The sequence below is a fragment of the Daldinia decipiens genome, assembly GCF_022478715.1.
Source record: "Daldinia decipiens strain CBS 113046 unplaced genomic scaffold F4813scaffold_12, whole genome shotgun sequence".
In the NCBI taxonomy this organism is placed as follows: Eukaryota; Fungi; Ascomycota; class Sordariomycetes; order Xylariales; family Hypoxylaceae; genus Daldinia; species Daldinia decipiens.
Window position 1 is genome coordinate 347074 of NW_026054555.1, and position 27493 is coordinate 374566.

General features: G+C 45.0%; 6 protein-coding genes across 6 annotated transcripts; 1 reads left to right on the top strand and 5 right to left on the bottom strand.

The window, feature by feature from the left end:
• Window positions 1-5170: 5170 nt before the first annotated feature.
• F4813DRAFT_388438 (uncharacterized protein) lies at window positions 5171-6247 on the bottom strand (the record flags this gene model as incomplete). The annotated part of the gene is made up of 3 exons (XM_049246702.1): window positions 5171-5234; window positions 5416-5936; window positions 6014-6247. The coding sequence occupies 3 exons, from the start codon at window positions 6245-6247 to the stop codon at window positions 5171-5173; spliced, it is 819 nt and encodes a 272-aa protein (XP_049100636.1).
• Window positions 6248-8945: 2698 nt separating this feature from the next.
• F4813DRAFT_41544 (uncharacterized protein) lies at window positions 8946-9882 on the top strand. Its single transcript, XM_049248453.1, has one exon. It carries the CDS (start codon window positions 9163-9165, stop codon window positions 9688-9690), a length of 528 nt encoding a protein of 175 aa, XP_049100637.1. The 5' UTR covers window positions 8946-9162; the 3' UTR covers window positions 9691-9882.
• Window positions 9883-11325: 1443 nt separating this feature from the next.
• On the bottom strand, window positions 11326-14831 carry F4813DRAFT_355959 (kinase-like protein). The gene is made up of 3 exons (XM_049242924.1): window positions 14252-14831; window positions 12405-13855; window positions 11326-12350 (listed from the first exon to the last, which is right to left on the bottom strand). The coding sequence occupies exons 1-3, from the start codon at window positions 14364-14366 to the stop codon at window positions 11541-11543; spliced, it is 2376 nt and encodes a 791-aa protein (XP_049100638.1). The 5' UTR covers window positions 14367-14831; the 3' UTR covers window positions 11326-11540.
• A 323-nt stretch (window positions 14832-15154) lies between these two features.
• Window positions 15155-17299, bottom strand: F4813DRAFT_41596 (HAD-superfamily hydrolase). Its single transcript, XM_049248454.1, has 2 exons — window positions 16818-17299; window positions 15155-16749 (listed from the first exon to the last, which is right to left on the bottom strand). The coding sequence occupies exons 1-2, from the start codon at window positions 17081-17083 to the stop codon at window positions 15675-15677; spliced, it is 1341 nt and encodes a 446-aa protein (XP_049100639.1). The 5' UTR covers window positions 17084-17299; the 3' UTR covers window positions 15155-15674.
• Window positions 17300-17432: 133 nt separating this feature from the next.
• Window positions 17433-18763, bottom strand: F4813DRAFT_355966 (SCO1 protein). The gene is made up of 2 exons (XM_049242925.1): window positions 18177-18763; window positions 17433-18082 (listed from the first exon to the last, which is right to left on the bottom strand). The coding sequence occupies exons 1-2, from the start codon at window positions 18627-18629 to the stop codon at window positions 17666-17668; spliced, it is 870 nt and encodes a 289-aa protein (XP_049100640.1). The 5' UTR covers window positions 18630-18763; the 3' UTR covers window positions 17433-17665.
• Window positions 18764-19848: 1085 nt separating this feature from the next.
• Window positions 19849-21471, bottom strand: F4813DRAFT_380194 (uncharacterized protein; the record flags this gene model as incomplete). Its single annotated transcript, XM_049245541.1, has 2 exons — window positions 19849-20828; window positions 20916-21471. The coding sequence occupies 2 exons, from the start codon at window positions 21469-21471 to the stop codon at window positions 19849-19851; spliced, it is 1536 nt and encodes a 511-aa protein (XP_049100641.1).
• Window positions 21472-27493: the final 6022 nt, after the last annotated feature.

Sequence of the window (27493 nt, forward strand, 5' to 3'; positions counted from 1 at the left end):
TTCGATCTTGACCATATATTCCATTAATCCGTCGCCAATAAAGCAGTTTCGGTTCCCCCCTCCTAGCCAACGAGACTGCCGATTGCCTGTCCTAGGCATCGGACGTCTGCCCTTTCGGCTGTCCGCATCACCTGTCCATTGGGAGCCCAGCTCATTGGGTCTCGCGCCCGCCAATCCCCATGGCCGATAGACCAATGACGTTGCTGTCGAACCCCGTCTAGATTCCAAAGAGGCAAATCTGCCCGGCGGAACGCAGCAGGCGGCGAACACATCAAGTTGCATTATCGACTTACACGACATATCACCTGATGTGAACAATTCGCATCTTCCTGCATACCGTAGTTTTCTACATACCAACCCAGGGATCTGACCTCCTGGCCGGCTCGTAGGCTGCAACCGGATTGCAGGGTGGTAGCAGACGTACATCCGCGGTATTACATGCTTCTTCTTCTGCTTTTCGATTAATTAACACGACGCCGACTGATCTTCCATGGCATGCATTTGAATTATCCGCAGTTCCCGTCCTTCTGGGACGAGCCATGTCGTAATCCCAACAGGACCTCATTTGCTGCATCACCCCTGACCAGGTTTCCATTGGGTCGGCTACCAATTCCGCTGACACCGCCTCCTATTATATAGTAACATACATCATGTCGGTGTTCTCGTCATTCTACGTAAGTCTTCCTTCTACGTGTAATTACTACTACATACAATCTGCGTATGACCGTTCAAAATAGCTAAGGAGGTTGAGTCTTGACAACTACCTACACATAAGCATCTACATACATAGATGCGATGTCGTACTACGCTTAATTACTATGTAAATGGCCCTTGCTGTTTTTCATATAAATATAGTATCTTGCCAAGCGAGGCTCTCCTTTTTAAGGGACCATGGCGATAGATTTTAATAATATGTCAATTGCCTTACCATCCATGATCACATAGCAGATGTCATTAATATCGTTGAGTCAACCGAACCTTCAAGCTCCGATGCGGAGTGTAACAATTGCTTTATTTCCCGATAACTAGATTTTAATTAATTATTATTCGACGGTACATAGATGCATCATATGATCGACAGCAGTGTCTTTAGAGCCGCTGTTAACCTATTAACCTACCCAATGTATGTATGTACATACAAGAATAAGACTCCTAGCAAACCGATTCGACATTCGTGATCCACCGCCTCTTCTGCAAGGGGTTGTCTGTGGTTGGCGCCCTGCATCGGGAACCACTCTCGGCTGAGATGATCGTCAAGATCCTCCACCCCATCCAGGCCGTTTGAGTGTCGCTTAATTCACATAAAGATCCGAAATCCCAGTTCCAGAGTACAGCCACCGCCTCGTCGCAGTCTCAACATACATACATAGACCCTGCAGTTAGAAAAGCTTGTAGAATCTTTCTATCGAGGATTTCGCCCAAGGCATTAATTAGTTTTATAGGTACCTGCCATCCTCAAAACGAGGCTTGTTCATGCGTTACTGCTTAAGGGGCTCGAGAGCTCAACTGAGTAGATATATTGCGGGGTTTTACGTAGTATTGAATTATATTAACTATGACTAAAATTTAAAAATAATATATATGCTCTATGTAAAACCCCTATAGCCTAGCTGTGGCCTACGTCGATTGAAGATCAGTCGAAACAAGGAGTTGTTTTGTTTGCGCTAATATGATCTAGACCTCGATTGGTAAGGTACATGTATCTAGGTACCTATGTAAGTACCTACGATATACTTACTAGGTATGTATTCCGTACTTCGTATAATTGCGAATATTAAATACGATCGACCGATCTAATACTTTGTTTTCTATTAACTAGAACACTTTTTATATTCCAAGTCTCAAATATAAAGGTGTTAATATCTTAAACTCACGAATGATAAGTCTCTTAATGATACCTAAGATGTATATAATCAAGTACCTACCTAGGTAACTTCGTACTGTACCTAGTACAATACATAGATAGGTACCTACCTACCTAGGTACCTACGGATTACATACATGCACATGCAGATTCAAACTTCCCAATCAAATCCCTGCAACACATCCCCCAAACGCAGCAGCGCGGATCGCATGGATTAAAAATGCCCCACATCCCCGATACAGGCGCTTGGGACTTACTGCAGTCTTAGCGTTCTTTAATAAGTCTGTCTTTAGCTTCTTTCTTTCTACTGATTCGCTCCTCGTTCTACGAGATCATGCACCTTTCCATCTTTCGCGTCACACGTCACCAACAAGCCAACAAGCCAACAAGCCAACAAGCCAACAAGGAAAGACACGCTGGCGTTTCTCGGTGCGAGAAACGCTATTCTCGGCCGACTCCTTCGCAGTCGCATATTATCCAAGTCCTGGTCAGTGGTCAGCGGTCAGCGCGGGATAGATTATAGGGTTGTCAATATGTAAAGTGAGACAATCAGACTAGACTGACTCAAGATGCTGCAAGATGCTGGCGAACACCTGTCACCAAGCCTTCTTTCCAAGCCTTCTTTCCAAGCCCTCTTTTCAAGCCTTCTCCCAAATATAGGAGTAATGTCCGTGGATTGGGCCCAGCCCCCGGTACTAATGCGTAGATCGGTTGGATTTACCGCAGCTTCGGCACAGCACCTAATCTCAATAGCAGCAGTGCCGTTGCGTCGGCTAGAGCTCCACCGCTAGACGCGGCCGCACCCTGCGGATATCCAGGACAGTCGTCGATTACCTTAGCGCGAGCTGCAACATAACACATCACATCGGCCGGTAATCCCTTATTTGGGTAGCCTCGATCTAATCTGTGCAAAATCGTACGTTTTCTGCAGGGCTAGCCTTGAGCCGTTGACACCGCCGTCAGCCAAAAAGGCGGCATGAACGCTGACGATGGCGAAGATGCGAATCTCAATCTCACCGAATCTACTTAGTCTACATGCCCAAGATACCTGCGTATTAGCTACCCAGAATAAAGAATAAATGAATAATAAAAAAGCGGTCACTTAATCCTCGAGATCTGCAACTATCTTGGTTTCAAAGTCTTGGTATCTCACAGGGGCAAGGGGGCATTTCCCGTTCCCCCACGGTTCGGTTGGCCAGGTTCCGACGACGCATCCAGTCAGCGTTGTAGCTGATGGAACTGAGTGTTTTGTGTTTCGTCCGCAACTCTGCCAACGTGGCTCGCGGGAACAGAGAGCAATAACCCGTCATCTTTTAGGTCACAAGACTTGCGCGTGCTGCTCCGTTCTGCAACCGTCCCAGCTTCTAGAAGGACCGACTCAGCTATTCCCGTCCGAAGGCTTGGGAGCCTTGGGAGTCTAAGAAAGAGTAATGAATCTCTGTGCGCGGAAAATGCCGAATCGTTGGAGTACACAAACAGGGCCTCTTCTCCGTGCTAGGTCGTCTCTTCTCGGAGCCAACACTCTATCGCCCAAACACTTTGATTTGATAATCCGTATGTATTACATAGTGAGTCGGCGATGATGACTATGACGATGTTAGAGCCGTCTCTTTCTCAGTGCGCAGGAAAGGTAGGGCAAGGGGGTATCGTGGCCGAGCGTTTCGTCATCCACGGCTCGAGATCTACCCGTACCAGGGCTATCTGGATCCTGGTCATTTTACGTAGAGAGCGGTCTGGCATCGAATTACCTAAGTTACTCGGGAACTCCCACCGCTTTAGTAATACCTGCTGACGGTGAGAGTTTTCTCGATAACTATTCTAAGAAAAGATAACCATCTTTAAGGGGTTGCCTGTTTAGGAATGCAATAGGCGATAAGTTCAATAGTCACCTGGCGGTATGCGTTGGCAAACCTCAAGTCGTAAACTGGGAGGCTGGTACGCGCCTGGCACCTGGCACCTGGCACCTGGGAGCCTTTCCGAACCGGAATCCTAAGCTTCTATCATCTCTGGTACATACCTACATAGTCAAGCAAGCGCCTGGCGGTGAATTCCTTATGCTCGCTCATTATACCCGCATGGACGTAGCAAGACTCTATTTTTGCTCATCAGATTCCACCTCCAATTTATGCGATTCACGCATCTCAGTCGTCGCTCGTCGGACATCTTTGATGCTCGAACAATGTAGACGATAATGATCAACTCTCAGAAAAGCGTGCAGACCCTTGTCCTCAACGGCGGTTTCAGCCCTGCTAACTCTATTTCCCTGCCTCAGATCAATGCAGTGTCTTCCTCCCGTGTTAAGCTTCGCTTAACTCGAATGGCTGGTTCTAGCCAGGCCCTTTTCCTTCGTGACGCATGAATACATAGCTCTAGCTGGTTCAGCTTCGATCCTCGACGCGTGCTAGAGGGGAAAGGGATGGGAAAGGAACTTACCGCTTCGTCAATGCGCGCGATACCCTGGCCGATCTCCCCAGGGGTAGCTCACACGATAGCTGTCGCAGACGTCACGGATCGGATATTTTCCGGAGTCTTATAGAACCGGATTCAGAGTCAGTTTGCGCTGAGTTCCGCACGAAGAGCCGCACGAAACTCCACCTTTGTGTAGAGAAGGCTGGCGAGCTGGCGAGCGGCGTTAGCTTGATTTACGATGTTGTCATACGCGTATCGTGAAGCATCCTAGGCTTCCGGAATAACTATGATGATCGAAATGTAGAAGCAGGGCATCTTCGTGATAGCTCAATGCTGGGTAGCTTTGTTTCGGCACGGTAAGAACCGTTGGAGCACTTCGTTCCCGCATGAATTCTTAAGCGGCGGTCTACGGATACGGATGCGCATACGTGCCGGTCAGCGATACGACCTATACAAGAAACTTGGCGTCTCTCGTGTCGCCTATCTATACGATGTGGGTTTCCCGGATTATACATCGTTCGTATAGTTGGAGTGACTGGCCTAGGCTTTCACTCTAGGTACCTAAGAATAATTGTAATATCTCGTCCATGTATTGTTTTCAACGTCTTCCAGGAGAGAGAAAGAGAGAAATGGCATATTTCTATTGTATAATTCCATATGTTCTCCCAGTCGCTCTCATATTATAGGGCCATTAGACCGATATGTAGTCGATGTAGAAGTAAAAGGGTACAGCAAGTACACATGAATGCTAAGATTAATGTTTTCTAAAGCTCTATCCCTGTTGATGCTGGCCTGAACTATTTTACATGTACAGTCAAGCTAGATAAAACTAAACATAAGCAATGTCTTCTCAATATCTATCTCGGGGTCCCTTCTTAATTACCACCGACGTGTGCTCTAGTAAACAAATACCAGCCTAATATTCTGCTGTTCGTTCCAGTACAGCGTCTCGTGAAATATCCTACGCGCAACATAGAGTTAGCTAACCTACAAGAGCACCCTGCTAAGTTAAACAGGTACGTTTAGAACAAGCTCAGGCAAGAGTTCGTAACTTGGAAAGGGACAGCCTACGAAAGCCAGGCCCATACCAGAACACAGGAGGGCAAATGAAGTAGTTACAGGGAATGAAAGGGGGTACATACTCGGGACCAGTAGCAACCAGTTCCCAACCAAATGTCAACTTGATGAACTGTGTCAAGTGACTAGTCACCTTTATAGCACCGACGTCCGTCGGATGCCATTGCGGTCCGATATCAATTGTGCTGCACTGGAGAAGGTGAGGATCGCCGGCGCGGAGAGGTATTCGTCCGAGTTGAAGTAGGACACGACATCTTTGAGTTCCTGCTTGTAGCCTAGGTTTTGCTTGTAGCTGTTGCCGTAGGAGTAGAAGCCCATCCGTAGTTGCTAACGTGCCGAGAGGGTTTAGTATTTTGATATGGGGTGGGGGCTTTTTAAGAAGGAAAGGAATGGAAGGTGAGGGTGAAAGGGAAAATGAGGAAAAGGGGGTCGGTACCATCATGATGACTTGCGCTTTGGGGTACTTCCCGTGAATACCCCGTATCAGCTTCTTGTAAGCATCGACGTACGTCTCCGTGCTGACGTTATTCGCCGTGTTGTTGTCGTTGGTGCCGAGGTTGATAACCACGATATCCGGAGCCGTCTCCTGTTTCTCAAAGGCCCACGGCTCCGGCTCCGGCTCATATACATGCCGGCCGAGAGGCTGTCGCCGATGAACTCGACGGTGCGCTTGCGCGACGGGATCTTGATCAGCGATTCACCGGCTGCTACGTGCACTTTGTCGATTTGGGCGCCGTAGGCCCAGTTTGTTACGCAGAGCTCAAAGGTTAAAGGGGTGACGGGGAAGGGTTTGTTGATGCCGGGGGTTGAGGACGAGACTAGGAGGTGTGTGGCACCGGCTGTTACGTTGGTCTGGGGGTTGAGGGATGTTGCTTTAGCTTTTGATTCTTCCTCCATGATAGTCGAAGGTGCTTCTTAGGGTGAGGGCTGAACAATAGCACGGAAAGAGATAATGGGGTTATATAAGTATTATGCTACTTACTACTACGTGTTAGCTACTGTAGGCGAGAGGACTTCAAAATCATAAGAATAGGGATATAGGGTATTAGAGTAATGTGCTCTTATACTTACCGAAAGTTTAATCCATCCCGCCTATTCGATATCCGATGAGTGTCGTATATGTAGTTAGCTCTCCGAATGTGATGGCAACAGTATCTTCCGTGAAGCCAAAGAAAAGTCCGGGAGCTCTAGTTCAACCGTCACTCTGCCATATTCCTCATATACATATCGTGTCGTTTTACCTATGAATTTCAGCAACTTACGACCACCAGGAAACCTTCTTGGAATCTCATCTCCCCTTACAAGACAACTCGGTAGCATTTGCGTCGTAAGTCCGGAAGTCGTACGAAGAAATATCGATTTTAGTATCAGGATAATCCGTGATTCTCACTTGGCCGTTCTGGAGAATTGTCCCTGCGGCCAAGGAGCAGAGGCCTAGGAGATATGAGAGCTTCTCAAGTAACATCTCGCTGACGGGACAACGTCACTATTGAGAAGAAGTGTCTTATGTCTTACGTCTGACGTGTTTCCTTCATCTCTAGGACTAAAACACGTGTACATGATGGGACACCACAGTCTTATAAGTGAGACCTATCTACGATATCACGATACCACGATGAGAACTTACGAGCTACGGGATCTTTCATTTCTCCAAATCTCCCCAGGCCCTTGATTCCGGGCGACGTCCTCATTGCAACTGCGCAATGTGATTTAGATCTAGATCTGGATAGATTGTAGACATACAGCCTGCTGTTGCTATGAATATGGCGGATGTTGGACATCCGCTTCTCGATCGAGACATGTCGGGGGGAAGTTCTGCAATGCATTGTAGATCAGCTGTTGTAGATCACGGCCTAATATATGCGAAGCGAACTGCAGACGCGATGCAGACCCTAACTAGACAGAGAAGCCGAGCCGGTCTAAGCCCTATGTGCTATAGCATGGGGAAGACCGAGAGGATGATAGCCATTGGTTATGTCTTTTTATGTATTATGTATTATGTATGTATTGTGTCAATATGATATGTTGATGAGGCTCAAGTTGGTCCTTGTTATATGATGTATGTATTACGTTGGCACTTTGATGTAGGCACTTCAAATTAATAGGCATATTAATACATGTAGGTATGTACTTGAATGTTGGCACACATGATATTTGATGTTTACCTAGGTAGGTACCTAGTAGAAAGATACTAGGACTTATGACGTCGGTAATTCCACTGATAGGTAAAAGAGGTATGTACCTACGCACTGCGACTACCTTATTTATACCGTTACTTCAGCCGGAGTTTTAGCCCTACAAGAATTAATATTGCACTTTACGTTTCGCTTAGTTAGTTACAACTTTTTCACCTTTTACCCATAACTCACTCTCATTAATGAAACGATGCGTTAAAAAAAAAAGTAAAGAAAACAAAAGTGGCAATTCTACAAGAGGAAAAATGAAATCTCTTACTGAATTATTGGAAGCTCGGAGATGGAATTTTATTACACGATCCCGTCTTTCTTCTCATGCTCATGGATGCTTATAAGCGCTAACTCAACCTCTGATCGACGCGAGATCCATGCCCTTCAACACACAGGGGGAACGTGCCATTTGTATCATTTGGCGCGTTGTAACGATAAGGGAAAACCAGCAGCTCGGCTCGGGTGGGACATGAGTCCTGAAATATTTCAATACTTACTACCTAACCTACCTAAGGTATTCAATATTCAATATTCGAGAGATGCTAATCTGAAAAAGGTTGATATATTTACATAGTATTCAGACCAGTCAGACCAGTGGCCTATGATCATCTTCTCCAAATGCTCCGATGTCCAGGTTACAATTGGCCCCGCCAGTTCACAAGGGTTTTGATTTTGATTTTGAAAACGTCGAACCAACTTACGACAGTCTTTAGCTCTTGTCTACATCTACATATCTACATTCACGTCTACGTTACATAGTTGTTTCTCGGTTCTCAAGCTCTCTTAATTACCTCACCACCTCACCATCTCAACCCCCCCCGGCTCCCATCTTAGGGTAACACAACGTTGTCGAAGGAAGATATGACCACCGCCTCGTAAACAACTGAGGATACCCTTTTTTTCTTTTGCGGGGAAACGGAGACGAAGAAGACAGAACCTACTGCAGCTGACCGCCAAAACACGGTTTGTCCGTCTTGTCCGTCCAACATTCCTTGTCTTATCCCGCGAAGGATTCAGATTGCGCCGAGTAAAAGCAACAAGGTCTCCTTGTATAGGTGTGGTAGATTTGTGGTAGATAGTATGACGAAGAGGGAGTAGGTCGTTTGCCGGTTGTATCACCAAATTTCAACAAAAAAAAAGAACCTGGATACAGGGTGCCCGTCCCAAATTCAGCCGTCCATCTCCCCTCCATCTTCTACAAACCCTGCCAACCCTTATCCAGCTTCGAGATTCTAAGAGAGTTTCCCCTTCGAGTCCCCCGTCCGAACCGAGTTCCTCCCAGACTTCTTCCAGACTCCCCTCACAACTCACAATCTTGTTATGCTGCCATTGCACTAAGCTGCGATACTGTCCTTTCGCCATCTCGAGACAATGAAGCCGCGAGTCGCGGCCGACACGACGCTTGACAAAACGGTATCGCAACCTCTACCGTACCAGCAGTACACGACGTTGCATCCGAATCCTCCCCGCTTACCACCGCCGTGCTCTCACCCCCTGCCCTATCGACGCTACACAACGCTCGATTCCTAGCGAGTTTGCAGACGCAGACGCAGACGCAGACGCAGACGCAGACGCAGACGCACGAGTAGACGCACGAGTAAATACCTCGCCTCATACGGCAGAGCCATGCCGTCCACAGAAGCCAATGCCGTCGAGGACACGCAATTGGGCCTGACCGAAGAGGAAATAAATCTCCTCCGCTACCACCAAGCTCAGGCCGGTTCTTCTTCCTCGCGCGCCGCCAGCCGGGCCTCTTCCCAAGGCCGCCTCCTTCTCGATAGTTCTAGCCTTGCTGCGCTAGCACGACACCTCGACCGCTTGATGCAGCAGATCCAGCAGCGCATCGAGTATCTCAGCGAGCAGAGCTCCGTCGTGACTATGCAGCAGTATGACCACGCAGGCAATCTGGTGGACAATGCCGATGCTGAAATTGCGCGCTTTCAGGGTATTATGGCTCAGATCGACGAGCTTGAGCTCGACTTTGATCGCATCGCCCATATAAGAGACATCGTAAGGGATTACCGACAACGAGTCGAGAATCTCGAACGTGGACTCGAGAACGCATCACGTCGAGATCATCATCACCACTCTCACCGCCACAACCATTCGCAACGACAAGAAGGCACCTCTACCGGCCGCCGACATAGACACTGAAAATGGTTATTAAAATGGAGAAAACCTAGCTGCTATCCCGTAGATCGGGGGTATTAGAACGCAACTCTGCTTCGGAAGGGAGAAGGGCATCAAGGCCCACTCGATTTACAGTCTTTAATGGAAAAATTGCTGCTGGACACAGAGAAAAGGGGTATCAAAATTTTATGGCACGGGTGAATAGAAGCACAAGGTCACACGACTATGGGGAAACGACCGATGTACTGGAGTCGATTGCTACCTCGGACGTACCGGCGGGTAACCATAGCACCGCCTCGGGAAGGCATTGTCGATATTTGAGGCTGAAAACGCTTCTCTACGGCTAACAGAGTGCTATATGGAGGAAAACAAAATATCTACTGCTTTCTCATACCGTACTTATCGAAGATGAACGGAGCCTCGCGGCTGGACAAGAAGGGGATAGCCTCACGGCTTACTTTTTTCTGGGGACTTCTACGGCGTTCGTGTTTTCTTGCCGCTTATCATTTATATCATTTTTCTCCTTTTTCACAATACCCCCTTCGTCACGAGATTGGATATCCCTGCGAATAAGCGAGTAAAGCCTGCTTATACACATTTCTATTTACCTGTTCGTGTATCTTTTGTCATATTATATTATATTATATTATATTGTTGGCTGCGCGTCGTTACTACGGAAAGATACCTCTGGCTGGGCTTACTATTTGAAAATATGATTTTTGTATGCAGATAATGTTCGTTCTGGAATGGAAAGCTTTGGAGGAAAAGAAACGCCCCGTTATCTGTGGGCTTTTTATTACTGTTGTTGAAATATTGGGTGTGTTGTGTGAGATTTTAGGGGTAAATGCCATATGGCTTACATCAGTGATATTATGATATTTACCTATATTATACGTTTTACTCGTAACCCCCTTTACCTTGTGTCTTGACAATACGGGCATAACAAGCTGCTCAAACAGCAATAGCTGGAGGGAGATGGTGAATATGTCGGAATGGCGGGTATGAAGATGCCATCAGAAAGTTAGACAGTCAACTGGCCGAGCTACTTTGCGGTAATTGTTTCGGTGTACATGTAGGCTACGTACTGGACACCGACTAACTCTCCGAGAAGGATTCCCGGACATCAGGAATGGGGACGGGGGGTATCTAAACTACTATCCATCCATGCTATTTCTCAACTCCGACCCTACGTCTTTTTCTCTTTCTTTCCGGGTTACATTGCGCAAATGTTTGTAAAGTGTCTCACTCTCATATATATAACCTAGGTATATATATATATACTTGAATTACATTAAATGGAGATATCGTAGGTACCCAAGGTACCTATGTACCGCAGTCACAATCCACTACCGTACTTCTTCCCGAATCGACCCGAGCCAAGTGCGTAACGGATGAGGCTGGTGGAATGGGTGCAGATGGCGCGTGCTGCTTGCCGGACGTAGAGGTATTAAGTAAGTCCTTCGGAGCGTTATGGATATATGATATGCGCATGTATCCTGAGAGATATTTTCTGAGGACATGGTTGACCAGTACAGACGTGGGATATAGGTATGAATTAGATTAGGTACCTACTCAGGGATGTAGCGGGCTAAGTTGTTTACTATGTATGTTAAGATGAACAAGTCTCAAGACATCTCAAAAGAACCGTCGAATAATATACTTGACTTTTATAATTTTCTATTTGGAATTCATTCGCTACTCAACTGGTGGCCTTCTTATTAATATACACGCTGGGTAAGTATCCATTGCTCGCTACTAGATGATAAGTATTGTATCGCACCTAACTGTTCCGTATTGTTCCGTCTGCTGAAAGCGTATTCCAAAGCCAATGTATCACTCGCCATATCCTCATTTCCATCAGATATATATGCTAACTACCTCTTCCCCATCGCACCGCCAACAAACAGTTCCTCGGAATCCACGTACTTGATCTTCCCCCTTACCTCCTGTGGTAGATCCTCTTCTGTGACCAAACCCATCTTGATGCAGTCCCCAAGGAAAAACATGGCGCGGTCCTGCGCGTACGCAAGGTAGTCGAACTCAGCCGCATCACCTACTTCCTCCTCCGGCGCTGTGATAGCTGTCGGCTGTACGGCTCCTTCTACGCCATCTGTAGCGTTCTCGTCGAACCCGGGTATCTTGGCCTGCATGATGCCCCAAGCGACCCAGTGGGCGCTGTTTGCGACGCGCCAGATGCGTGTTTCCTCCACCAATGCGTCAACTTGAGTCTCGACTTGCTCTTCGCGGCGGCGATCCTCCTCTTTCCAGCCGCCCGGTGGTGCGCGCGAGTCCAGCATGAACTCCCGGATCGAGCTTGTGGAGCCAAGGCTCGTAGCGACTAAGCCGGGTGTGCTTGGCTGTAAAGTTGGAGTTGCTAGGGGCGTTAGGTTCGGCGTGGAGGCACCCGGATGCGGAAAATCGGGCCGGTGGTTGACATACGCCCGGATGAAACGACGCTGCTCTTCCAGCGTGGGATATATCGTCGTGTCGCACGCGAAAGGGGCATCCTCGCTGTGGTAGTTGTAACACCATTCCGTGAAGTGGTTTGCAAACTCTAAGCCCCTCGTGTTGGCAGCCGAGTATTCGAAGTCTATGACCACGAGCTGCTTGTGTTCATAATTGGGTTGAAGTAAAGGTGACTTCTTGTCGTCGGGCTGGACGCGTAAGATGTTGCCATATTGAGTCTACCACAGATTAGTATGGCATTTTGGAACATTAAGTTGGATATATGCTCTTACATCACTATGTGCGAACACCAGACTCTCTCGTATAGCACGGGAGCCGCCATAGTAATCGACCAAGAATCTCCGATACTTATCTACTAGTTCCTTAAACACAGCCCACTCAACACCGCAGACAAGACCTCGTAGCTTCCATGTATCTGCTGGACCCCTGACGGGACCAGGGTTGCCAGAGAGGATTTTTCGATCCAAGTAGGTGATCACACGTGAAGTTCTATTGAGCCAAGTATCCCAGTTTTTCAGAACCATAGGCCCGCCATCCCTTTCTCTGTCCAGGAGTTTTATTCCATCGTGCAACTCTCTCATTCTCTTAGCAATTTTCTTCGACGTGTCTGGATCTCTGATATCGTCTGCTGTAAGAGTGACGGCGTTGAGGTATTGCTCGAACCGGCCGTTAGTAAATGTCCCCAACAAACGAGGCCCGATTTTCTTCTTCGCAAGCCTTCTCAACACATTCAATTCGTTCTCCCTGTCGATAATCTGATCGGCTTGGGGACCATAAATTCTCAATAATAGTTTCGCGGGGTTTTTCTTATACCCTTCGCCTATCGTTATTATGTTATCTGGCGGAGAGACAACATAGACGGCATTTGTCAAAGCCCCACTAAGGCGCGTCACATCGATACTCTCTCCGCTATCCAGGGGAACACGCCTCCAGCCCTTGAGCCTTAGGGTATGAGCTAGCTTGATGATTTCGTTCTTGAAGGTGATCCAAGCTCTCCTCTCCTTCTCTTCTTTCTTACTCGAAAAAGAAACGTCATCCGTCGAAGAAGGTTTCCCCCCAGAATAGCCTAATGTTTTGGAATTATCGAGAACTGCGTCACATGCCGGAACTAAAATATCGCCGTCTTGATACTCTGTGTCTGATGAAATCGTTCGGTGCATAGTAACGGATCTTTTCCGTGATAACTTCTTTCCAGGCTTTGGGCTATAGTGCGGAATCCCATGGAGACCTAAGGCACTCATGCCATCGTCAACAATCTTTTGGAGCCTTTCAAAAGATGTATCACTGGATTGGGAATCAATAGAGTACGCCCTAGCTCTCTCGGGCGGCTGCTGCGTGTCGGTTTTGTCGGTTTTGTCGGCATCATCTTTCGCGTGTTTCCGCCTGCTCGAATGAACCCTCCTCGACCTCCTGTTTTGCTTCTTGACTCGCTCATGTTCTAACCAATCGGCAACCTGAGCAACAAACCTATCTAATTGGTGATGGCGATGATGAGAATGCGAACGACCGCCATCCTGTGTATTATGATGAGGGGACTGGCTGCTAGCATGGCTACTTTGTGGCTCTAAACTGTTCTGACTTTGGAGTGAAGTCCTAGAAGAGTTGTAGTCTAACATAGGTGGACGGCCGCTCAAGCGTTTCGCAAGTCCAGCCGAATATTGTCTTTTAGGATGTATTTCCTCTAAATTGTCCTGATCCGGTTCAGGTTCAGCTATCTGTACGGCTAAGATAGAGTAAGCATAGTGTGACTGTAAGGGAGAAAAATTGCGGACAGTAGAAGGTGCATGAGAGCTTTCTCATAGGCTTCCACTAACGGATACCTGCGTCAATTTCTTTTTTCTATTTTAGAGTATTTTGTATACCGAGCCTCGCCCAATTGACGCTTGGCGCCTGAATGCATATATCCTCGAATTCGGTGATGGTAATACTCTCCAGTCTAGGACTACCTACTGCCTTTTCTAGTAAAAGGGGCTACATATGCAGAATCCATCTAGGCAGAAAGGCAATACAGATTACCATCAAGACCTCACGCGACTAGGTGACTTAGTGAAAAGGTGGAGGACATGAGAGACATGGTAGCTTCCGGCGGTGAAGGGTAAATATAATTAAATTGACCAACCTTTCGTACTTATACTAGTGTTTTGAGAAGACGGCCTCTCCAGGTCATCGTCCTGCTTTAAGACGGACCGGAGCGGTTGTCCCTCGGCCGTGAGGATCGGTGTAGACGTCGACATGTTGAGAGATCTCCAGATAAGTGAGGGGCAGGGGGGGTGGTGATGGTATGTGTTTAGACTATAAAAAGCTAGTGATAAAATGTAGGATTCTTTTGTTAAAGATAAAAGATAAAGATCAGATGATATATGCCCCTTGGTATACCTAATAGGGGAACAAACAAGCTTTAGGATTCGCTAGTCGGATTGAGGCTTTATTTTGCGAGGGGGCGAATGTGAATGTGAATGTGAATGTGAATGCGAAAGCGAAAGATTGTTAGCGAACATTGAAGAATTAGCTGAAGGATCGAAGAAGAACACGGACTGATAAGAAGTCGCATGTCAAGAAAACGATAACAAAAAAGTATTGTCAAATAGGGCAAGTGCCAGGACTAGCAAATCCGCAGTACCGGGAACACCTTGCAGGATACGCTGCAGGGAATGCACCCTTGTGATAACCTTAAATTAATTGCGGAAAGCAGTTGCTTCCGTTCTCAGGAAGATGGCGTGTTAGGTAGGTACATGTATGTATAAACAATTCCCTTAGTACATGTATAATTGGTATCTACCTAGATTGTACAACGGCTAAGTGATGTCATATAACAATGCTGCGGCAAGAAACTACAATTGCCTGAAGAGTATTATTGACGTTCTAGAATTATGTACATATGTATATTATTTCGTCTGACCTCTTAGGCGCATTTCTAGGGGCACGTGCTCGACATGAATGACGTAACAATACGTACATAGACAACGCGGGACATAGCAATCAGGCTGTCGACCAAGATGTGAGCTCCATATAATAAGGGTGACACTATTCGGGTAAGCTGACAACTATAATTAAGATAGACTTGATATATAAGTGACATACGCATTAGGTTAGAGATCTTAGAATTCAAGGTCTCCTGACTTATACAAATAGCTAATTTCAATCAACTTCTATAATAACTAGCAAAGGTAATACAACTATATACTTAATATTCATAGTTATATCAAATACTTACGTTAAACAAGCCATCTATAATTCAAGGCTTATTAGTAACCGTCACGGAAGGCAATAATAATCTCTATATCATAATGGAAAGAACAATGAAAAGGAGTCGTCATAACTGGAACATATACATTTAAATCCGTAAATAGCGTAATGTGTAACTAGATAGAGATCAACCATAGTCTCTTTAATCTCAACCTTCACACACAATTCCACAGCTTCACTTAACAACTTCACATAACTATACTCACTTATACTCATACCCATAGTTACCTTAGGTACTCATACGCATATTCATATCTTCGTATTCATACTACTCCCTCCACTCTCACCACCCCCCATCAAATCCTCCCCTTCCACCCCTCCTGCTCTAACGCCCACTCCACCGCCCCCTTAACATCATCAACAATAACCCTCGGCCTAAACGCCGGATTCCCCCCTCGTTCGGGGCTCCAGACCCCCGTACGCACAAGCACCGACTTCCACTCCGTGCCCTCGGGGCTCTCGTACTCGTTTGCCCCGCGGATATCGCTCGCCGGGTTATCCCCAACCATATACACCCTTTCCAACGCCCCTTGTCCTTGTCTCTGCCCCTCCCTTTCCGGGTCCAAACCAAGCACCGCCGCCCGATGCGCATTAAGCACGCGCTCCGCAAACTCATACGTCATCCCGTGCGGTTTACCAATCGTAACGCGCTCGAGCTCCGCCGCGCCCGCCGTGACTTCCCTCCAGATCCCCGCGATCGCGGCCTGGAACGCGCCCTGGCCGAGCCGCGGGTGCGGGTATGCCGCCGCCCAGAACAAATCCGGATTCGAGAAGAAGAGGGCTGGTTGGCCGTCGCGCTGCCACCCGCCGTTCGGCAGGTCCTTGAGCCCGTTGCGCGGGGAGTAGGTCCCGAGGACGCCGTCTTTCGACATGAGCAGGTCGAGGATGAGCTGGATGTCGAGGGCCCAGTCGCGCGGGTCGTTGAACACGAATATAGCGTCGATTTTGGGGTTTGGCGACGGCAGCGGGCGCGCTGTTTTTGCGTAGAGTTCCTCCATGAGCGGGTCGAAGGGCCAGACTGTGGGGTGGGCCGCTAGGATGTCCGCGGGGGTGATGACGTGCCGGAAGCCGTACTGCTCGGCGATAACACGACATTTGGCGGCGTCGGAACCCGTGACGAGAATGTTCTTGTCGCGGAGGCCATCTTCGCTGCCGCGGGCTAGCTCCCGGAAGGGCGTGTGCGACTGGATGAAGTTATCCGTAGACAGCTCGACGCCAAGGCGGGCGCTTAGGTCCGCTACACGTTCCGTCTCGTGCTTGCCGCCGCCGTTGGTTAGCAGGATGAACGGGATGTTGTGTTTCTGGAGGAACTCTAAGGTCTGCGTCGCGCCGGGGATCGGCTTTGCAACGTGGAGAAGGACTCCATCGATACTGGGAGCTGTGTAAGCCGGTTATCCTCTGGACCAAGAATTCCTCTCCTTCTCTATCATTTCACTTACTCAAAGGCAAAAGCGAAAGGTGGTGATTTAGAAGCCTTATGATCGATGCTATAGGGACGACCGACGAAGGATCCGAATCGTATACTGAATCGTATAGACGGTCGCACGTGGTTTGCACTCACGTCTCGTCTTCGCGAAGAACTGCTAATAGCCCGGAACGGACACGACGACGACACTCGAACAGTCGAGTGAACAGTCGAGTGGGACCAAGGAATGTAACCCGACACCGCGCCGCCAAGAACTGGGCGAGCGCGAAATGCCCTCATTGTGAAGGATGAGAAGCGGGAGAGAGAGGCACTAAGGATTGGCCGTTGAATTTACCTGCAAATCATATCTCGCTCACTTAATCTCGCTCACTTGGACTGTAAACTGTAAATACCGTCACAATTACCACATTCCTTTGCGGTAGAGTCGGAGATGATTAGTGTAAGTTAGTGTAAGTTAGTGTAAGTTCAGACTGAAACCAAATTGATCATTGTAATAATTCATTCCAATGCGTTATCGAAATAAGTAGACCCGGCTCTTATCGGAGTTCCATTCCGGAGCCCGTGCAACTCGATATTTCAATTGATGACGATCACTGATCACCTTGAAGTTCATTGGTGTATTAGAGCAGGACGACTTTGTATTTTGTTAATCGTAATCTTTATACAATTATACAACGTAGAGGTCAATTCTCTAGCCTAAGCTCGCGCATCCCCTCCTGTCTATATAATATAATATATACCTTAGGTACACAAGCACGCCTTTATGGGCAGAATTAATACATCATAGTATCAATTAAGTAGATAATATCACAGGTCGAGTAGAAAAGCATCACTGCATCGCTGCATCATACGTTCCTTCCCCTATTTCTTCCAATCCTTTATATGATCTAATATAACCTTCGCCGCCTGCTCGGGACTATGCTGGCGCCCTAGTGCTTCTACGAAGTCGCCCTCGGGGTCCATCAGGTAGAAGTAAATGCTGTGATCGACTAAATAATCCTGGCCAGGCTTGACGTCTCGCGGCGTGCTGAAGTAGACACGGTACGCCTTGCACATGTCCTTGATCTGCTCGTACGTGCCCGTCAACCCCACAAACCGCGGGTGGAACTCGGCCAGATACGACTTGAGCACCCTGGGGTCGTCGCGCGCCGGGTCGCACGTCACGAACACGGGCGTCAGGGCTCCGGGCGACTGCTCCTCGACTAGGTCGAACATCCGCGCCATCTTGTCGAGTTCTTCGGGGCAGATGTCTGGACAGTGCGTGAATCCGAAGTAGACCTGTCGATAGGACGTTAGCCGGCAATTCCTTGTACAATACCAATAATACCCTATGCCGATTATAATATTCTAAGCAGAGGCAGTAAAAACCTACCAGAGAATGCCGGCCCTTCAAATCCCTACTCGAAAATGGTTTCCCATCCTGATCGACCAGATCGAAGTCCCCTCCAACCTTCGGCCGTCCGACACCCTTGGTAGCCTCGGCCAAACGCTTGCGGTGCATGCGCTGCTTCTCGTGCTCGAAGTACCATACGAGCCCCGCGCTCGTGAGCACGAAGAGCAAGCCTGCCTTCCACGAGAAGGGCCCCGTCCGGTATCTACTACGCGCCTCCTCTACCGTCTTCGCCTTATAACGTCGCTGCTCGAGGGGTCGAGGGTTGGCTGTACATTGTTGCTGGGGGTGCGAAAGCGCTGCTGTGGGTCGTCGCGGGGAGGATGTCGAAGTGGAGGGGGATGCCGAAAGAAAGCGGCGGCATTGTTGTGTCTGAGGGCGGGTTTGCAGAAGAGACCGTAAGAGCGGTTGCGGAGCTGCTATTGAGCGCGACATCTCTATAAACCTCAGCTTACAGGTTGCGAGAGTTGCGACTTGTCTATTTGACTTGGGCTGTTCGAGTTGCTTAAAATTATTGTATGGAGCTTCGACGAATTGTTAGTTGAGATAATTCCTAGGCCGGCCAATTCCGGGTCTTGGCGCCTGGCCGAATAGGTACGCCACTTGTGGTAGCTTCAGCCACATACCTACCTATCACAAGGTACATACATGTACCTACAGGAAGCATCTGTTAGGTACCTAACCCAACCTAACCTACATACCCAACCTTCAAATGTTATATCGAGTCTCATAGAGCTGAAGTACATATATGTAGCACAATCTTACTCTTAGGTCTTCGCAACTCAATTCTAAATCCGGATTGGCTGGCAACCTACGTCAACCTCTTCGTCCAGCAAGGATACTGAGACTGGAGCACACGTTCCGGAATGGAGGGGAACCGTAACGGCAAATTGCATTCCGTTGTCATCATCTATTATTATAACTTACAAGAGCCAGTTCGTACAATTTCTCTGCAGAAAGGGAGAGGCAAAAACCTCGCCTGTCCTCGAGCCTTCTCCTCGCCACCTCCTTCCTACCCTACCGAGAACGAAACCGACGTTATTAACTCATTTTCATTATGCACAGTCCGATAGGGGTCGTAAAGCCCTCCCCCCCAAAAAAGAACATCCATCAATCATCAATACCTCTTTGCAAAGGTCAAGTGTTGGAAGTGAATGGTAAGATAAATGCCCAATGCAAGTCGCAAGTCTTTTCTTTTTTCGCAAATGCCGTCAGAATGCCCACCTGCCGAACCAAGACCATTTCCTGTACACTCCTTACACTACCCTCACCACTCAATATTAGCCCATACTTTGCTGAAGACGAAAACAGAGCGGCGAACGCAGCTGCGTCTATCTTCGTCAATGCCTCCATACGCCGAAGGAAAAGCTCCGTCCTGATACTAGTAAGGAGGAAGCGAAGAAAAAGAATCTCTAGGTAAAATCATCAACGGATGAAGTCCTGGCTGGCACCGAATTATTAGGAAACCCCATATGAACGCCGATAGTATGCCAACACAAGTGAGCGACTTGATGTCGTCCTCCAGAAGATCCGTGGTTACGGTTCTGAAATTTTGCGCAAACAAAAACAGGATTTGATGATGCACGTCAATCTCGGTGACTTTAGGTTGTAAAACAGGTTGAATCCGTATAAAGAGACCAGTACCATGTAAGTATTAAGGCCGGCTGACCTGACTCTGGCTCGCGCTCGTACGGCTCCGCTCTTCCTCTTCCTCGAGCACGTCGCTCAGGCGTGTGGGGTGGTGGTGACGCGGAGCACTACCTATATCATCCCAAGGCGCCGAGTATCCAGCACCGCTATAATCGGGAGCTGCCGAGTACTGCGGCTGTTGCTGTTGAGAACCCGTGCCGGTCGGCTGGTAGACGGCCGGCTGAGTAGCAGGGGTCTCGAACTCTTCTGCTGCAACGTCAGAACCCTGTGAAGCATGGGTACGGGTTGGATTGGTATGTGCAGAAGGATTGTGCTTTTGCGTGTCTCGGACGGGGTTTCTCGCTGCGCTATTGGCAATACCATTGATGTACTGACCTTCGCTGTAAGTTCCTTCGGAACCGTAGCTCTGCTGGTGCTGAACAGACGAGGGTGTCTGGAAAGCGGGATTATTGTCACGCGAAGCCGGGGTTGACTTAACCGCGGGGGCTTGAGAGTACTGAGGACGATCAGCGCTAGGCGAGGTATGCGACTGAGCATAATCCGCCGGTTCCGTTTGGTTGTAAGAGCGAGGGTCTCGCTGGGAGTGGCCGCGGCCTACACCTTGCGTCATTGGGACGACCTGAACCCCGCCAACGATAGTGGGTTGGCCAAGCTGTAAAGACATAGTGCGATCACGTTCCTCTTGTTCCCGTCGTCCGAGTTCCTCCCACGCGCGCCTCGCTTCCTCCTTAGAAATGGTCAATTCTTTGCGTAGCTCGTTTATCTGCTTCTGCATTTTGGAGGTGCCTTGCTCGTGCTCGACGGCTTCGCGAATCGCGTCGGCCCTGCTCCTGCGTTCCTCTTCGAGAGCCGCCTCGAGCATACCAGTGACCTCTTGAGAACGCTCTATCTCGGCGCGAGTCTCGAAGAACCAGCGTTGGAACTTACGCTCCGATGAAGCCCGTAGGCGTTGCAGCTCGACCACGGCATGGAACAAATTAGCACCTGCAGAAGAAAGGTCCGTCACTTGTCGTGATAGCTGCTGAGAGATAGGATCCTGGCTGATCTCCTGCGCACTCTGCTCCAACCTACGGATCCAAAAGCTAGTAAGGCCTTCCCAATGAGCTGACAAAGTTTCCCAGCGCTCAAATGCATGAGGGAACGAGTTTCTACCTCGTCCGAGAGCTGTCGAAGTTTCGCCTAGCTGAGGGGGCTGCTGCTGTTGGGGTTGAGTTCCAGAAGGACCGGCTACTCTAGGACCGGAAGAGGTACCGGGAACTCCCTGCGTATCGGAAGTAGTTCGCCCATGTCGCGCCGACTGCGATGGTTGGGCTGCCGTAGGAACTCGCGATTGTCCCGCCTGGCGGGTATTGCTATCTATGGTCGTGCGACCGGGCGCGGCTGACTGTGCCGGTCGTCGGGAAGTGGTGGGATCAGTGCCGGCGGGGATGGTACCGGCTCCATAAGTACCAGCGCCAGCAGCGGCAGCGGCAGCTCGGCGCTCCGCATCTTTTCGCTCCGCTTCTCTTGGTTTTGCCTCTTCCAGCAAACGCATCTCGTTTTCGGCATGTTCTTTCTCTAGGCGTTCACGCTCCTGCTCTTCGCGCTGTCGTTCACGCGCAGCCTCTCGCGCAACTCTCTCCTGCATAATTATCCTGGGACCTCTTATTCCAGAAGGAGAGCCGACGGCTGCTCGCGCCGTAGTAGGTCGTGCAGGCGAAGCGCCATTGCCATTAGAGGTGCTAGGGCCTCTGCCTCCCATAAGATCGGCCATTGGCGAATATAGCTCGACCAAGTCTTCCGAGATCTCTCTAGGGCCGCGTAATGTTTGCTCAAGAGCATACAAAATAGCGCTGTGAGTTTGCTTCGAGATGCGAAGGGCTGGATGCGGTTCGGGTCTATTCGGGTCTGGAACAGATCGCCTTGCCTCAAAACGCGGCTCGGGGGGGCTATTTGAAGTCGCTTCGGAATCGTTACTTAAATTCCCTTGAGAAAGCTGCCGTCTAGGTTGTTTTGGACGGTTTCTCCAAACTTGCTGGTCAGCACCTGTTAGAACGTATCGCCCTTGAGGTCCGAGAGTAACAGTAACTCGATTGGCTGGTTGGCGCGTCTGTTGCGCGTCTGGTTGAGAAATAGGCGAGACCGAGAAGCGCGGGGTCCTACGAAGTCGGTGAATAGAAGAAGGGGTGGCTGTCGATCTTCGATCTGGCGTAGGTTGTTGAGGCGACTGCTGGTGAAGTCCGTGCTGCTGGCGCTGGTGTGTTGGCGTAGAAAATTCGTAACGGTCGTGACGGTCGTAAGAAGGCGCGGTAGACTTTGGTTCTGTCAACTTTGCTGTCGGTTCCCCACCAGCGCAATTTGAAGCCGAGTTCGACAACGTGAGCAAGTCACCACAATTGTGGTGAGACTCGCAAAAAGAAAAAACACGTCCTAACTAGGTACCTAACCTATACACCAAACCCGTAAAAAAGAATAAGCCAAAGCCTCGGCCTCGATTTAGGTAGCGCAGATATGAGAGGTCGGCTGCAAGACTTAGGTTGATGTGCAGATGTATGTAGGTAAGTGATGTGTACGACCAAGGAACACAGCAGGGCTGCTGGGCTAAGTCGAAGAGGAGAATTAGGGAATGCAATGTATGCGGGATTGTATAGTAGGTATCTCTAGGTAGGCGGGGATAGGAATTGGTACTTCCAGATTCAAGGGGGAAGGTGTTTGTTGTGAGGGATGGTAAGATCTGGTGATGGAGGTTGTAAAGAGGGAGGCTGGGCCAATGTGGAAAATAAAGATGGCTGGTTTATGTTTGAGGATGGATATAATCGCGACGACCCGGTCGGCGGGGATGCGTAACGGCGGAACGGCGGTCTTCCAACGTGAAGACGTGAAGACGGTGAATAATCGGTAGAAAAAAGGAGTGCAACGCGTATTATGCGTATTATCGTAAATGTTAACGTCGAAGTCTTTTTTTTACAATTGTTTTGCTTTTGTCTTCCAGTCTCTCTGTCTCCCAGCCTCTCAGCGCATCTCTCCTAAAATAAAATATCCTAGCAACCGGGTGCCCAAAACGCACCACCTACGTTACCATGCAAACCCAGCGGCGACAGCAGCGCCAGCGCCGCCCTGTCGCTGGAATAACTGCAGGCTTAGCGAATGATACGATTGGGGGGGTTTGAATACTTGGATGATAAGTTTGCATTTCAATGGCTTATTGTTCAAGTAAAAATTAAGAAAAGAGCTGGCTAAGATTAAGAGACGCTCCTTCTGGACACGACATTAAGACACGACACACGAGTTGGAAGGTACGATTTGAGATGATTACTTCTTTTCCTTTCCGCTTTCTGCACGGTCGGCACGGTCCACTTTCTGTTTCCAGCTTCCAGTTTCCAGTTTCCTTCCAACTGGTCTTGCATCATTATCACTGTACATAGTAGTATTATTAAGAGACATTAAAAGAGGTGACACGGAGATTATCTATTCCAATATCTTACTTGTTTCAATAGGTTCCCTTCGCCGTTGTTTTATAACAAATAGCACCATCCCGGTTGTTGTTTGTTGTATGAAGACCCAATATGTATACATACACAGTATCACACGCAGACATCCAAATCCGAGGTGGTCCTAGGATTACATGCATTTACCTGATTTCGCAGTTGGAATCTTTCAGCAGCGATTTTACGGATTACATTGGACGAACTTTCTAGCTACATCCTATTCAATACTCGGTAGATGACTGGTCAGAATTCAACTACATCCAAATTCCCGTCTTAATGCGATAAGGTTATCGGAGTTCCAACATCTCTCCAATGAGCATCATCAAACTGGGTACCTGTTACATACTTTGATACTTTGAGGATTCCACGATAGTTGCAAAGTTGGGGAAAGGCTATGACGCCGCAATAATCCAGATCTGCCCAGCTCTCATCGCACAGTGCACATCCTCACCAAGATCGCGGAAGTGATACAATACCCAGGAAACGGGAACAAGGCAGGAAAATAAAATTCGGTGGGGGGTGGGATACCCAGGACATTTTCCGTCATTAACATCATGAGAATGTCATAACGAAAAGGTGAAGTAAAAATTAAAAAAACATATGAAGTGTGCGTTGGCAGCTTGGTGACGAAACGTTCCTTATTAGTGTCATGCAGGCACTGGTAGAGAGAAGTCCACTCGCCAAACGCTTACAGGCTCGAGATCGTCCCAAAAAGCTGGATGCACACCAACCCTAGCACTTAACCTAAAGCCCACCCATCCTGCCAGGGATCTTTTGGATATTTACCCTAGGTTTCTCCATCTGTCTCGGTTGGTTCCTGAAGATCTAGAGACATTTACATAATGCTACGACAACCAAACGAGAAGAACCCTAGCAAGTATTCAGACCAAAAAAGTATATTCAGCCTGATAGCCTCAATTTCGAACAAAATCTCATTCGAGCTTGCTCTAGCAGTAAAAGGGGCGGCTATTAGGACTTATGTAAGTTGGTCGCCATGCCATGGAATCGATGCACTAGCTATGCATAATTTGCATAGTGTGCTCTTAGTACATAAGAAGCTGAGAGCTGCAGCAAATACGAGTGGATATCCCGGCATAAATGCTTTACATACTAAACCTATGTATAAAACTTGGAAGAATTGGATCGATAGCAGACTCGATGAGCTCACCAAAAGATAAGACATCCTTCGTCTAAAGTCTACACCTCATCCCAAAGTCATCCTTAACTATCAACCTAAAGTTTGACCCGATTTGGCAAAAGCTAAGGCTTTAGATCTAACATTTTAATTGGTTGCATTTAACGGGATCCGTTTTAAGGTGAATTTTATACGATTTTAAAGTAAGTTTTTAACGTTTTTAATTATTAAAATAAAATTAAATATTTTATAATTATAACGTATTATAATTATTAAATTTTTTATATTATAACGTTAAATATTTAAGTTTTTAACGCGTTTTATTTATTTTTTATTTTATTAAATTTTATAATATTATATAAAAATATATATTTATATAAATATTAATGGTTGTGTGACATTAAGGCACTTTATTGATGATAAGGTGCTTTTATCGCCGATAAGGAAGGAAGAAATAAGATATTTAATTTTATTAAGTAAAAGGAGTCAGGTATTTACTATTATTAAAATATAAAAATACGTTATATTTAGCTAGCCTTAAATAAATTCTTCTTTTTTTAAACATTTTAATATATCAATTTTAATATTATTAATTTATTTACTATTATTTTATTATTATTATTATTATTTCTATTTACGTATATACCTATTAACATTAATTAATATTATTAAATAGTAATAATATAAATTAATAAAGTTAGAAGAATTATTATTATTTTAATTCGAAAATTTTTATTACAATAATATAAGTAATATTAATACTTTTTTTTACATTATTTCCGTAGTTTATAACAGGTTATAACTTTATTTTTTTATATAATTTATTTATATTTTTAGTAAATTATTATAATTTAAACCTTTTATTTATAAAATTATTATTATCCGTATTATTAATCTTTTTTATTATATTTTAAGAAATATAAGTAGAAAATTTAACGTAGGCGTAAATTTACGTTATATACAATTTTATTAAATAGGAAAATATAAATAAATTATATAAGTTTTTAAGCTATTTTCTTAGTTAAATATTTATATTTAATATAATATTTGATTATATGGTAATATAATAAAAAAAAATCGATTTCTAAATAACTACGCTTAAATAGAAAGTAATATAAGCATTTTTTACATTAGTAGATTTTAAAACTATTAATAATAAAATATTATATATACGTTTAACCAAGGAAGTAATAGTTAAATATTAAGAACAATTTAAAAGATTTACGGTAAATAATTTTAAAATATTATCAAAATAATTATAATTAATATTACAAAACGTATTAATATAAAAAAACATTTATATAAGAAAATATAACGTTAATTATATAAAGATATTTATTAATTTTATATTATTACATAATTTATTTATATAAAATATTACCGAGTTAAAAATAGTAAAGGTAAAGTAGCTTAACGCGTTAATATAAAAAGTTTCGGTTTATAAAACCGAAAAAAATCGGTGTATCTTACTACACGCGCGTTTATACAGTTATAAACGTTAACATAACAATATTAAACAATTTTTAACCTATAGATGCCAATATACACGATTATATTTATAAGATAAGCTTTAATATAAAATATTACGTTTTAAGCCTTATTTTTTTCCAATTTACAATACGTATTATTTATTTTATAATTAAAATAAACATTGCCCTTTATTTTTAATTAACCTTTATTAATTTTTAACATTTTACTATTAATTTAATAATTAAAACTTATTTTCCAACTTTTTAATTAATTACCGTTTTTAATATATATTTTTTTCTTTTTTTTTATATATTTAATTCGAATTTATTATTACGAATTATGTTAAATTATTTACAATAATTTATATAATTTTAATAAAGCAATTAAAACAATATTTAGATATTATTTAACCTTTTTTTCCTTTTTTTATTGGCTTAATAAAGGCCATTTATATTTCCTATAGAATAATAAAGGTATAATTTAGGGTATAATTTTGGATATAAAACTAACTAAGCGTAGCTTTTTTTTTTAATTACAAGAAATACATTTAGACCTTTTAAACTATTACCGGATAGTTTATATATAACGTTAGCGGTTTTATTAAACGTTAAATTAAACAAAAGAAATTAGCTTATCGGAAATTACGGTTTTTTCTTTTAAATAACTTTACTGCTTTTATAAGCATTTAACTTTTTTGCTTAAGCCTTTATATCTGTTAGTAATTAATAAGCTTAAACCTATTATAACATTTTCCCGGCATAAATTTTTAACAAAATATATTTTTTAACTATTATAAGCTATTTTAAAAAAGCTTAGAATAATAAGAATAATTATATAAGAGAAGTATATAATATTTTTAAAAATAAGTTTCGATTTTTTTTAAATATATACTATACAATAAAAATTTAATAAATACAATTTTATACCATATTTTCCATTATTTTTACCAAAAAAATAATAATTTATTTTTTTCATAATATATTCAAATACTGGTGTTTTATAAATATATATATAGCTATAAAACAATATTTTAATACAGAATAAAATAAGATATAATACTATTAAAATTAAATAACTATTATTTTTTATAACACAAAAATTAAAAAAAAGAATAAAGATAAGTCCGATATAAAGGTATTATAAGTTATACTCGATAAGTTATTACTATATTAACGCATTTTCGAACCCGATTTTAAAAAAAAGTAATAACTTATCGTAACTATATATTAAACATACCGCAACGTACTTTAACTATAATATATACTATTTATTCCGTTATACCATTTTAAAAAAATTAATTAACAAATTCTAAACATTTATTAAAACGTTTAAAAACTTTAAAAAGATACGTTAATTTATAGCAAATATCGATAACAAAAATAATAACAACGATAAGTATGGTATTAATTAATATTACGTTAATTAAAAATATTACCGCAACGATAAAGGTAATAAATATAATACTTATTAAAAAACGTTAAAATATTAGAAACGCCGTTATTAAATATGTAAAAAAAAAAATGTTGGTTAATTAAATATTTAGAAAAAGAACGTAAGGAGGTTAAAGCTTAATAGAA

What these genes read in the sequence shown, in the direction of transcription:
- F4813DRAFT_41544 (XM_049248453.1), top strand. Translation starts at nt 9,163, where the DNA reads ATGCCGTCCACAGAAGCCAATGCCGTCGAGGACACGCAATTGGGCCTG.
- F4813DRAFT_355959 (XM_049242924.1), bottom strand. Translation starts at nt 14,366, where the DNA reads ATGTCGACGTCTACACCGATCCTCACGGCCGAGGGACAACCGCTCCGG. An exon ending in CACTAGTATAAGTACGAAAG is followed by an intron (nt 13,856 to 14,251) that starts GTTGGTCAATTT and finishes ACTCTATCTTAG; the next exon opens with CCGTACAGATAGCTGAACCT. An exon ending in TGGTGTTCGCACATAGTGAT is followed by an intron (nt 12,351 to 12,404) that starts GTAAGAGCATAT and finishes AATCTGTGGTAG; the next exon opens with ACTCAATATGGCAACATCTT.
- F4813DRAFT_41596 (XM_049248454.1), bottom strand. Translation starts at nt 17,083, where the DNA reads ATGAGGGCATTTCGCGCTCGCCCAGTTCTTGGCGGCGCGGTGTCGGGT. An exon ending in CCTTTCGCTTTTGCCTTTGA is followed by an intron (nt 16,750 to 16,817) that starts GTAAGTGAAATG and finishes CACAGCTCCCAG; the next exon opens with TATCGATGGAGTCCTTCTCC.
- F4813DRAFT_355966 (XM_049242925.1), bottom strand. Translation starts at nt 18,629, where the DNA reads ATGTCGCGCTCAATAGCAGCTCCGCAACCGCTCTTACGGTCTCTTCTG. An exon ending in TGAAGGGCCGGCATTCTCTG is followed by an intron (nt 18,083 to 18,176) that starts GTAGGTTTTTAC and finishes TCCTATCGACAG; the next exon opens with GTCTACTTCGGATTCACGCA.